Genomic DNA, 13,078 nt, shown 5'->3' with positions numbered 1-13,078 from the left:
TGAAGTAGTATTGCATTTTAGTGGCTCCTAAGAGGTCAAAACTTTGGATAAACTTAAGAAGCATTATTTATAAGTAGAGAAATGGAGAGGGTAAATGTTTGCCCTAAGTTATAGTAAAAGAATCATATTAACTAAATTCATATTTGATTAATTTTTAATTATTAGGCTTAAATTCTATATTAGTTGTAATTTATTATATCACAGTTAGTTTGTCCCCATATTGGTACTGATAACCATGGCAATAAAAATTAGCTTCTCTCATGAAAACTCTATTTTTGTTACTGTTATTTTTCTGGTGATAACAGGATATATTAATATGGACTTTTAATCAGCAAATACATTGTGCATTTCAGAAGTTTGGTAGGTTGAGTACATTTATTTACCCTGAGTAAATTTATTTAGCTTAAGTTTTAGGTAAGTGGCTTCGTCAAATTTGGAATGATATTTTAGATTTGTTAAAATTGTTGAAGAATTTTAGAAAAGTAATTACCTTTATTTCAAAATTTTTCTAGGCACATTTCACATTTTATGCAAAACATCCCTTTTCCTTCACCACAAAGACCAAGAATTCTTGTACAGGTAATCAAAAAGTATATTTGAGGGGAACCCTGCATATATTTATTATTATAGAGTGGATTCTGTGCTTTTTAGGTTTGAGGTGGAGCAATATGCATTCATAAAGTCCTTGAATTTCTTGTATTTTATATCTTTATTGAACATCCTTTTGTACTGAGTTTTTTGAATTTGGTGTGTACAGAATTGGAATAATGTCTGGCTCATGACATTATCAGCATTGGTCCATGCATGGCCTTTATGTAGCTAATTTTAATAACTTGAAACTTAGAATTGTGTTTGGGCATGTTTTTAATTTTGGAGAGACTAATATTAAATATGAAATGCATTATGGTTGGAGGGCGAAAGTGAAATAGTAATAGTGCTTTTCAGACTATGTTAAAGGACTAGTTTCTTTTTATTTCCAATCACTGGCAGACCTATGTAAGTATACAGCTTGTGACATACACAACTTGCCATGTGAGATCTGTATACCCCATGAGTTCACTCATCGCGTACTTGGATGTGCGAACAGTGTCAGATTGCCATAAAAGTTTCTAAAGGGCTTGCTCTCCATTTATATATTATCTCTTCCTGGACCAATAACAGTTTGCAGACTGGCACTTTGAGTAGCACTGAGAAGCAAGCAGGTGGAAATATTTTTCTAAGATGTTATCAACATTATATTATGTGATATGGTAGCATTAAGTCAAATATTGTTAATCTTGAATGTACTTCTGTTCAGCAACTGTTAATATATATCAAGTAACTTCCAAGTGCTTACCAGTGTGTAGAGTAAATAAATTTGAGGCTTTTAAAAAGCAATTATTCCATAATTTTTAAATAACTGTATTTTAACCAATTAACTGAATTAAAATTCAGTTGAATTAACAATTTAATTAAAAAGGATACAGTACCTCCAAGTAAATATAGCTGTTGTTTTATATCTTAGTACATGTTTCCAAAACTGTTGTGTTAGTCTGCACATTAAAGTATTTTCCATTTTTCCCTTGATCCAAATACTTAGGTTTTAGAAATTGGTTTGGTTAATTTATCTTTTTTTCTGTTTTTTTAAGCTATCAGTCCATGATGCGTTAATATTATCACAGCCAGTTTCCACACCTTTACCATTAAGGTAAATCATTATTTTTCTAAAATGATATATTTATTTACTGGGAACAGAATGCTTTAAAACATTTTAAGGGTTAAGATAAGAAAGTGCTATTTTCACAAACTATGTAAGGATAGCCTTAATGTTTCTAACTTTATAGCGGGTTGGATGGTGGGGCCATTTAATAAATGGAATATTTAAGAGTTGTAGGGAATACCTACCTTCCTTTTCCTCTCATTTCCCCTCCCCATACCAATTCACTATTAAATGTTCAAGGTGAACTGATTTTAACCTCCTAAAATGTCATGAATCTATTCGCTTCTCTTTATCTGCATCACTAGTCCAGGCTGCGTGACCTCTCACCTGGGCTACTTAAGTACCTCTTAACTGATATCCTTTGCTTTTGTCTTCCTTCAGTTCTGTATTCACACTGCAGCCAGTGTATCCTTTTGAGAATGCAGAAGGATGCAGATATAATTATGTCATTTCTCTTCCAGCATGATCTCTTACTTTTTTCACTTTCTCCCTTACTATGCTTTAGTCATAACAGGGTTATTTCAATTTCTTGAACCTGACAAGCCTTTGTATATATTGTACCACCCCCCAACCCCCCAACTCTTACCTCTGTTCTTTTGAGCTCAGCTCATATCATTGATCTCAGGGAAACCTTTCCTGATAAATACCCCTTTGTTACCAAAGGATGAGTTTAAATCATTCTGTTAGACTGTCTCGTTAGATTTGCTACTTTTCAGTGATAATTAAATCAGGACTTGAAATTAACACTGGATTCTCAGTCTATTAATATCTAGGAGATAATACGCAAATCTTAACATGTTTTTGCAAAATAATCATAATCCATAATCATCTCTTTTTTCTCTCTCTCTAGTGGAGCCAACTTTAGCACCTTGTTAATGAATCTTGGTCCTGAGAACTGTGCAACACTGCTGCTCTTTGTTTTACTTGAGAGTAAGATTCTGCTGCATTCTCTTAGGCCCGCTGTACTGACGGGAGTAGCTGAAGCTGTTGTAGCTGTAAGTATAGAATTTTCCTTTTTGTACAGAATTAGTGATAGAATTTTTACACTAAAGGGAAATTTCCTTCAACGAAAGCCACTTTGAAATTATCAATAAAAGTTTAACATAAAAATAATTGGGTGGCAAAGAGAAACGTTCTCTACTTGAGAGAAAATTTCAATTTTTAATGTTTCGTTTTTCATATTTTAGAGGTCTTTAGAGAATCTATATGATTACATAATAATAAAACTTGTGAATGAAACTTACTGTATTAAATGAGAGGTTCTGGCCAATTTCAGCGGCCCTACAATTAATGGAAATAAATTACACAGTTACTTTCTTCCAATTTTAATTTTTTTGTTCTTTTTTTTAGAATTTTACAAGTTTAATGTGACATGAAAAAAAAACCAAATTGAAATTCACTTTAATGTTGTATGAAAATGTCTGAGTCGAAACAAAAGCAAATTAAACATTATCACATGTATTTACACCACTGTCTAATTCTTCCTATTAACTTCACTGTTCAAACAATAGAAAGTAGTAGCAATTAAAGGACTGGGAAAGAGATAAAACCAAGAAAACTTTTCTTTTCTGTTTTTTTTTTTTTTCCCACGTCAGACGGGTAATGTACTGATGTTGTAACAAGGTTTGTGGGAGGCACATCTCCCTCCACACAAGAACGTTAAATACCCAATTATTACACTTATGAACTACAAAAGGATTTAAACTTTTCTACCATGTTTATTCTTTACTTCTCCACTGGGCAGGAATTCAGTTGTATATAAATTTGAACCTGCTCAAAAGCTCAGGGAGACTAGAAATGATGGTTCATATCTGTCATATAATGCAAACAGTGGTGCAGCTACAAACTTATAATTTTTAGGGACTTCAAACAAGGCTTTCTCCTGAAGTTGGACCAAAAACAACTTATGATGTTCCTTGGGTTTTGTAATATGTGCAGGAATATAGGGATACTGAGGAGGTTACTGGGAAGGTTGAAAATTTGGTCTCCACCAGTTCCCAGTGCAGTTGTCAGTGACCCAGTCTTGCAGGACACCATCTTGACGACCCAGTATTTCTGTCATTAAGCGATTTAGTTCTTCAACTTCATATTCTCCTGGGTTAAGTTCACCACCAGGTAATTTGAAGGACGTTGTTCCCAGCTGCAACAGTAGCACATGGGGTAGCCAGTGCCCGTGTACAATCAGATCTTCTACGGTCCTCCTCAATCCAGTTTTATCAAGTTCCTCCCTCATGCACTGAAATCTGGCTGCAAAAGAGCTGTCCTCAGAGAGAGGCTCTTTTGTTCAAAATGTATACTTGGTAAGAGGGTACAAGTTGATAGTGCGCTCCAAAGTGAGGGGCTTGGTCTGCTGGATGTACTTGTTGCCATGCTGGTTGACCACCCCCCCCTGCTGCCCCCAGCCGGTCTGAGCAATTGGGCAGCACCATGGACGTGCTGGAGAGCTGAAACTGGGAGTCAGGGAGACTTTCCCAGTGCTAGCAGTGGTTCTCTGTGTCCCACTCAGCAGCTGCCGTCTGCCACTAACGTGAGAGAGTCCAGTTTTAACTTTTAATCATTGTGAGCCAGTAATGTATAGAAAATTCTAAGTGATTGTGAAATAGGATAATGTACAAGTGTTTACATAGCATGAAGTAAGCACTTCAACAACAACTTAAATCAACAAATGGGATCTGTCTCCAAGATCTTAAATCTGGTCAGAAAAATGCTTCTAGGACTGGAAACAATAATAACATATGAGATGGTTTATGGGAGGCAAAGAACCTCATTATATATTAATTTCCCAAGCCTTCACAATTGCATGTGAAAGCGTAAGTTGTTATTACATGAAAATATTTGTTAATGAACTGAGCAGTTTTAGCAAGTTCCCACTCAAATACTCCTTCCTATAAACATTAGTGTTTGTCCATGCCCCTTTGTCAGAATCTTTTTGGCCCAGTCTCTTGATTGATTTCAGCAATATATAGTGCAAAAACACGTGGAAAAAGTTGCAACATGAAATTGAAAATTTTATAAAAAATGCAGGATTACATGGAATTTATGTAACTGATGTTGGAGAGCTGCCTGAATTTCATACAAAATCCTGATAAATGAGCATTTGGCAGTTAGGCAATTTAAAGAAGAGAAAATTGAGAAGAATGGTGACAAGATAAATTCTTTAAAAGGAGAGTAATTTGAGTATCAAAGAACATCAAAGAGTTAATGGAGCCTTATAGCAAAAATTGATGAAACCAATGAGTATTTTTGTAAAAACGACCCTATTTATGATTGCACTGCAAAAGTCAAAGGTGAAGACAAGGGGGTCCTATTTTGCTGTTAGATAGTTTTGTTCTAAAATTTCTTACATAGTTGCAGGTGTAACACACCTTTCATTGAATGGGAGATAATCCGTTCTCCTGGAAGGAAATCTGAAGTCCTTGCAAGGTTCTGTGCGAGTGGCTCTGTCCTGCTCTCTGATCTCATTTTCTGCTACTCTCCCCCTTCTTTACTCTGCTCTGGCCACACTGGACTCCTTGCTACCCCTGAAACATCAGGCCACAGTGTCTGAAGGCCTTTGCTCTAGCTGTTCTCTTTGAAGCGCTCTTCTAGATACCCACTTTAGCAAAATCCCTCAGTTTCTTCAGGTTTTAGTTCAGTTGTCTCTTAATGAGGCCTACCCTGTTTGGCCTATTTAATAATACAACCTGCTTTCCCTTTCTCCTCTTCTGAACTCTGATCCTCTTTACCTGGCTTTAATATTTCATTTTTCTGTAACCCTTAGCAGATTCTGACATGGTATATATTTCATTTATTATGTTTTCTGTGTATTTTCTGTCTCTTCCTGCTAGACTAGGTGTTGTCAAACTATGGCCTGCAAGTCAAATCCGGCCTTCCACCTGTTTTTGTAAAGTTTTACTGGGACATAGGCCATTTATTTACATATTACTTGTGACTGCTTTCATGCATGAAGACAGAGTTAAGTATTGGTGACAGAAATAATATGGCTCACAAATCCTACAACATGTCCTATCTTCTACAGAAAAAGCTTGCTGACTCTTATGCTAGACTGCAAACCCCGTGAGGGCAGGGATCTTTGTTTTATTCACTGTTATGCTCCATCATCTAGAGCAGTGCTTGGCACCTATTCAGTGTTCAAATATTTGATGAGTAAATAAATGAAGATAAAATCCCAATTCTGAATAACTCTGGAATAACTGGCAGTGGTAGTAAATGTTATAGGCATTTCTTTGGGGTGAGTGATGATGGATAAGAATTGAACTAGACCTTGAAAGACAGCAAAGGTTTTTTTATAGGAGAGGAAAAATTTATCAGGGATGAAAATTTGAGTATTAACTGATTGTTAAAATTTTAATCTGGATTTTTAGTTAACAAACCGTGTCCTTTTTTAAAAAAAAGAAAAGCATATGGGATACAGTTAAGGTAGAGCTTTGTGAAGGAAAGCTGGTAGATTCTTCGGGTATGTTTGATATTGACTAGTAGTTTTATTTTTATTTTTTATTTATTTATTTTTATTGGGGAATATGGGGAACAGTGTATTTTTCCCGGACCCATTAGTCGTTGTCATTCAATCTAGTTGCGGAGGGCGCAGCTCAGCTCCAAGTCCAGTCGCTGTTTTCAATCTTAGTTGCGGGTGTGGGGGGGGGGGCGCAGCCCATCATCCCATGTGGGAATTGAACCTGCAACCTTGTTGTTGAGAGCTCGCGCTCTAACCAACTGAACCGTCCTGCTGCCCCTCCGGGAGCTCAGCGGCAGCTCGTTGTCTTCAATGTCGTTGTGGAGGGTGCAGTTCACTGGTCCATGTGGGAATCGAACCAGCAACCCTGTTGTTCAGTGCTCGTGCTCTAACCAGCTGAGCCATCCAGACACCATTGACTAATATTTTTAAGATGCCAAGCTTCACTGAAGTTGGATCATTTTATGTTTATTTGAGTAGTTAGGAAATTTTTCAGTTGAAATTTTCATTTGACTATTACTATTCCCCAAAGAAGCATTTAAATTTTTTTTTATTCCTTGGTACTGTTAGTTGGATTTTAATCAAGGTTATTTTGAGAATTAATGGATGGATGAAATGCATAAGAGTTAAAGAACATGTTGAGTTTGTTTCATAATATTTAAGGCCATTCTCTGTCTTTGACTTTTTCCATAAAACAGAATGTGGGTTTTGTGTAAACATTAGAATAATTGACATGCAAATAACTGTTAGCGTTTTTACTGTGCTTGTGACCATTGTCATGCTTAAAGATTTTAATTACATTGGTTCATAGTATTGCTTAGTAATATTTTATAGTCATTTAGTTTTTGGAATGACATTTAAGGTAAAAGAAAGTAGACTTAACTGCTTCTTACGTTCCCTTTCAGTGATACTAGTTAATTACATAATTTTATTGCAAATTTAAAATTTGGCTAATTTTAAACTTTTTCTCCAGATGATCTTTCCATTTCAGTGGCAGTGCCCATATATTCCCCTGTGTCCGCTCTCCGTGGCGGCTGTGCTGAGTGCACCTGTACCGTTCATAGTTGGAGTTGACTCACGGTATTTTGACCTTCATGACCCACCACAGGATGTGGTTTGCATTGACTTGGATACAAACATGTTATATGTGTAAGTTGGTTCTTTTTGTTTCATTTCCCATTTACGTTTTTCCTCATATATAGTTACAGGCCTTTGAAAGCATCTAGAAATATGCTATTTTTAAAAGTTGTTACTGTATCTTCATCAGTGAATTACAACCAGGGCAAAGTTTCAGAATTCTGGGAAGCTGTGTGGTTTGAAAAAGAACATGTTGTACATTATAATACTTTATATTTGGATACTAATGTTAAAGGCAGGTAGAGGATATTTATGTTTATCATAAAAGAATATGGATTGAAAAAGAAGGTTAAACACTGCTTTCAGAGCGTAAGAGATGATATACTTTTTAGGTTTAATTCAAAATCCATATGTAACCTTTTAAAAACGGTTTACCTATTTGAGTTTGTCACAATATAGGGTAATATGTCATTTCCTTAGTTGTCAAGATTTGAATTTTATAAGGATCTATTATATTGCAGAGAAATTGATATTAAAAATTAGTCATAGTTTGTTTTACTGGAGGTTATAAATATGTACAGCAGGGGTGTAACCGAGGGTCCAGAGAGTACCGTGTTAATAAAAGAAGCATCTCTGATGGATGCGTTAGAACAAACCCTTCCACAGTTCCCACGCCTTCTAAAATGGGAAAAGGTAATACATATTGAAAATTTCCTAGTGTTGGTGTCAACTTCCAGGCCCTGGAGTACTTTTATTCTTTACTGTTTGTGATTAGCAATAAATGAATAGAATTTGGGGTGAGACTTCAGTGGTCACAGCAATAGAAATGATTGGGAACCAAAGGAATAACTTAAGGAAGGAAGAAAATATTTGCTATAACTTAAAAAATAATTTTGAAAAGGATCTACCATTGTATTTTGAAACTGTATAATTGTGGTAGCTCTTTACTATGTATATTTAGATTTATTTACAGCCTGTAAATAATGAACCACTTGGCCTGCACTAAATATTTCTTACAGCACGCATTTTGTTGTTTTTCAGCTGCTATCCCTGAGAAACCGTTAGGTCAGGGTTGTATACGTTGTGGTGCTTTTGGAAATGATTATTTATGAAGTTGTAACTTAGATGTTTGCCTTATTTTATTTACTATTGTAAATAAAATAATATTATGGAGATTCTTAATTTTGTCTAGTTTTAAATGACTTCTATAAAATTTTTATTGATCAAAACATTGTTTTCTAAAATAACTTTGAATTCTTTGCTCAGTTGTACTTAAAGAATTATGAAGTATTGTAGATACCCAAGACTTATAGAGAATAATGTAAATAACTACCAGATTAAAAAATAGAATATTATCAATAAATCTGAAACCTCTGGATAGTCTTCTAAAACATATTTTGCTCTTGGTTAACCACTATCTTGAATTTGGTATTTATTATTTCCAGGTGTTTTTAGAAATATGTATTACTCTGATACTTTGTATACTTTAAAAAGTTATGTTTGTGTAGTTTTCTGTGGCTTGCTTTATTTCTTGGCATTCTTTGTGATTTCATCCATGCTGGTACATGTAGTTCTACTTCAGTTTCAGTGTTTATCAGTGTTGATGGATATTTAGATTGTACCTTGAATTTTGCAATTATGAACAAGGCTGCTGTGATCATTATTGTGCATATTTCTTTGAGCACGTGGGCAAGAATTCCTCTGAAGCATATACCTTAAAGAACCAGTGTTTCTCGGTAGGCTTTGCTGATGCCACATTACTCTTCCAGGTTTACCTCTCTTCAGCAGCAAGTGAGAGTTCTCTTTGTTTCATATCTTTGCCAGTACTTGTTATAGTCAGAAATTTTTGCTGATTTGATGGTAATGGGATCTTACTGTGGCTTTACTTCACATTTCTCTAATTAGTTGCAAATGGGGCATTTAATTTCATTTTGCCCTTTCCCTTGTGAATTGAATTTTCCCTTTTTTGGGGGTAAATTTTCCTGTTACGTTGTTTGTGTTTTTCTTTTTATTTGTATCAGTTCTCTATGTAATCTGGAATTAATTCTTGGTCTGTTATATGCATTACAAATAGCTTCTCCCACACTGACTTGTCTTTTCATTCTATTTATCGTGTCTTTTGATGAACAGAAGCTTAAATTTATTTTAATTGATCAAATTTATCAGTTATTCTTTATGGATTGCTGTTTTTTGGATCTTGTATATAGAATTCTCTTCCTTGAGGTCATGAAATAATACTATCTTGGGTATTCTTAAAGTTGTAAGGTTTTGCTTTTCTCATGTAGGTCTTTAATTAAACTGAACTTGATACTAGTATATGATATGACATAGAAATACCATTTTATTTTTTTCACAGGGATAAGCAGTTGTCACATGCACTGTTTATTGAATACTCAGTTCATTTCTTACCAACTGGTCTTCATTGTCAACACCGTTACATACCAATTTCTGTATTTGTGTGGATATCTGGGCTTATTATTCTGTTCCTTTGCTCTGTTTGAGGTTCTTGCCAGTGTAATACTATCTTAATGACTTTAAAATTATGTTGTCTACAACATGGATGAACCTTGAAAATATGCTAAGAAACTTTATGTGATCCCATTTATCTGAAATATCCAAGGCAAATCTGTAGACAGAAAATAGGTTAGTGGTTGATTGCCATGGGAGAATGGGGGAATTGGGAGTGAATGACTCAGGAGAGGCAGGGTTTCTTTTTGAGGTGATGAAAATACTCTAAAATTGTGGTGGTGGTTACACAACTCTGAATATACTAAAATTCATCAAATTGTACACTTCAGATGGGTGAATTGTGTACTACATGAATTGTATCTTAATAACATGGTTAAAGAAAGTTGTGATGTGAAATGACAAGTCCCTTTACAACCCTGTTCTTTAAAATTGTTTTGATTTATTTGGTCCTTTGCTCCTTTGATATGAATTTTACTACATCAGCTTGTTCTGCAAAAAATTATGTTGTGATTTTGGTTAGAATTCTATTGAGTTTATAGATTAATTTGGGGACAAGTGACATCTTTTTCACATAAAGTTTCCCTACCTGTGGATGTGGTATTTTACTTCATAGGTCTTTTTAAAAATTTTCAATAAACTTTGCAGTTTTCTTGTAAAGCCCATGCACATCTTTTGTTAGACTTGCTTAATCCTAAGTACCGTAGGGTTTTTATCACTACTGTAAATGGTATTTTTAATTAAAATTTCTGCCCGTTAGTTGCTGGGGTATAGTAGTGTTACTGATTTTTATGTAGTGGTCTGCTGCCCAGCAATTTAGTTGAATTCTTTTAATTTGTAGATTCTCTTCAATTTTTTGGCTATAAGCAATCACATTATGTACAATCCTTGTGTATTTTTTAAATTTCTTGTATTAACTCTGGCCATTTTTTTCATAAATGCTAACTTAGTTGAATTGTGGTCAGAACATGCTCTGTATGTCACTGACTCGATATTTGTTGAGATTGGCTTCTAACAGGTAGAATGAAGTTTCAAGTCAATTAAGTTTGACAGTTAAAATACTGTAATTCTAAAATATAACTTTTGAAGCAAGACTTCAGTGTTGTATTCATAACTCCAACATTGAAAATCTTTGTTGGAGGGTTAGTGTGAGATGACCAAATTAAAAATATATAGCTTGTTCCAGGGGAAAACACTATACACATTTTTTTCAGTATATATTATTTTAGGGAATTACGAAGATTTTTGTTATTAGCTTGAAATCAAAAGAGAACTTGAAAAACTACTTATTCAGACTGTCTATATCAGTTGTTGTAATTTTAGTGAAAACACCCTTTCCATTTTCTTTTTTAGTTTGGCATGAGAATTTTGTTTAAGTAAAAACAGATTATGAGAGATTTTATTAGTTATGTTTTTGTTTAATAGATCCGATGAAAAGAAGAGCATGAACTGGAAGCAGCTTCCCAAAAAGCCATGCAAAAATCTTCTTAGCACCTTGAAGAAATTGTATCCCCAGCTATCTTCAGGTAAATGTGAGGAAAAGGAATATATTTAATGAAAGAATGTATATGAGAAAATTCTTCTTAAATTTAAACATAATTTTTCTCTGCTTAAAAGGAGTCTCATTACAAAATAAAATTCCAATAACAAGAAATTAATAGGATTTTTTGAGCATGTTGTCTGTGCCCTATCTGCTTGAGCATCTCTGCTGGCCCCTGCCAAAGATCCCTTTCCATTCATGGAGAGAGGAACTTCAGGAAGTCACAAGCTTATTTTGACAATTTCCTGAATTGTTCAATCATTTTATATACATAATATTATATATTAATGCCATTTTCTCTTCTTGTTTCATTTCTCAGTTCACCGAAAAACTCAAGAAGGTTCAGCAATTGAGATGACTCCAATTGAAGCAGATTTCTCCTGGCAAAAAAAGATGACACAACTTGAGATGGAAATTCAAGAGGCATTTTTGCGCTTTATGGCATCTATTTTAAGAGGATACAGGGCATATCTCAAGCCAATCACAGAGGCTCCGTCAAATAAAGCCACAGCTGTTGATTCATTATTTGACCGACAGGGTAAGTGGCGTTGAAAATATAATTACTTCTTATAGAAATGAAGTATTTTCTATTTGGTATTGGTATCAAGAAATATTCACTATATAAATTCTTAGAAATTTATCTTAAAACATAATGAACTTCTATGCATTTGTAATCTAGTTCTATGAATAGAATCTTTTAATTTTTATAACCCATTTTTTCCTGAGAAATCTGAAGTTGGAGGTCTTTAATTATGAAAAATCAAAGATGTTGCTTATATTTAAAATACGACATATTCAGTTATAGTAGAATGTGTTTTGCTTTTAGGTGTTTCCTCAATTTTGCATAATTTTTGGATTTATACATTCTTTGCTTTAAAATATTCACTGACAATTAGTTTTTGGAATAAAGCTACCAGTTTTCAACACAAATACCAGTTTTAAAAATTTTTCAAAAAATATAGCCTGTTCCAGGTGAAAACACTATACATATTTTTTTTAGTATATGTTATTTTAGGGAATTATGAAGATTTTTGTTATTATTCAGCTGTTTTTATGACATATGTGTAGTAGCATCCTTACAGATTCATCAATCAATATTTATATAAAATTTATATTTCTGTACTTTTACCCAGCAGTCACCTTAAAAATAATCTGTATTTTCCCAGTAGTCCTTTTGTCTTTTATCATTTCTTCTTCATAATAATTTATCTCTCAAGTATTTAGTCACCACTTACAAAGTCCAACTAGCTATTATGTAGGGATATAAAGAAATATAAAATCTAGCTCTATGGGATACTAAATGGAAAATAATCTAAAATGTTTTTTAAAATAGAGCAAGTACTCAAGAAACCAGATTTCACACAATTCAGTGCGCGGTTCTAAAAATTCAGAAAAAGGAAACATTTTTTTCAAATGAATATTTTGGAAGACTTCATGGAAGAAGAGCATGGCTTTGAAGAATGGATAGTATTTGGATAAATGGAGATGAGCAGGAAAAGTTTTCTCAAAAAACAATAGGCATTAAAAATCAAATTTGAATTAGAATTTCTTCTTTGCTATCGATGAAGCCTTTTTGGGGGTCAGTTTTCTCATTAATAAAATGTGGTAATACCTAGTTCATGCATGGTTGTGAAGAGGAAATGATAAAATCTATGAAGCCACTAGTGAAAGTACTTTACAATACTCAATACTCATGATAACAGCTATTCTTGTTAGGGGTAATAACGAAATGGAAGAAACCTCAAAAACAAAAACACAAGGGATGTATATTAGTTTGCTAGGTCTGCCATTACAAAGTACCATAGATTGGGTGGCTTAAACAACAGAAATTTATTTTCACATG

At 34.0% G+C, this 13,078-nt stretch overlaps 1 protein-coding gene and 2 pseudogenes across 6 annotated transcripts in view; 1 reads left to right on the top strand and 2 right to left on the bottom strand.

Moving 5' to 3' along the window:
• The window catches only part of DENND4C (DENN domain containing 4C), a 98,168-nt gene that overhangs the window by 35,477 nt on the left and 49,613 nt on the right, over positions 1-13,078 (top strand). For all 6 annotated transcript variants that reach the window (XM_019750356.2, XM_019750357.2, XM_019750354.2 and 3 more), the window contains 6 exons: positions 513-579; positions 1,629-1,687; positions 2,550-2,694; positions 7,126-7,301; positions 11,121-11,221; positions 11,555-11,773. In XM_019750356.2, coding sequence (XP_019605915.2) covers positions 513-579; positions 1,629-1,687; positions 2,550-2,694; positions 7,126-7,301; positions 11,121-11,221; positions 11,555-11,773 — 767 coding nt within the window. The remainder of the gene's footprint in view (positions 1-512; positions 580-1,628; positions 1,688-2,549; positions 2,695-7,125; positions 7,302-11,120; positions 11,222-11,554; positions 11,774-13,078) is intronic.
• On the bottom strand, positions 3,289-3,398 carry LOC141571442 (small nucleolar RNA U13; annotated as a pseudogene).
• LOC109457441 (cleavage and polyadenylation specificity factor subunit 5) lies at positions 3,318-6,568 on the bottom strand (annotated as a pseudogene).

Source organism: Rhinolophus sinicus, linkage group LG04 (genome assembly GCF_036562045.2).
Source record: "Rhinolophus sinicus isolate RSC01 linkage group LG04, ASM3656204v1, whole genome shotgun sequence".
Lineage (NCBI taxonomy): Eukaryota > Metazoa > Chordata > Mammalia > Chiroptera > Rhinolophidae > Rhinolophus > Rhinolophus sinicus.
Note: the sequence above shows the minus strand (reverse complement) of the source record. Positions and strands in the feature narration are given on the sequence as shown.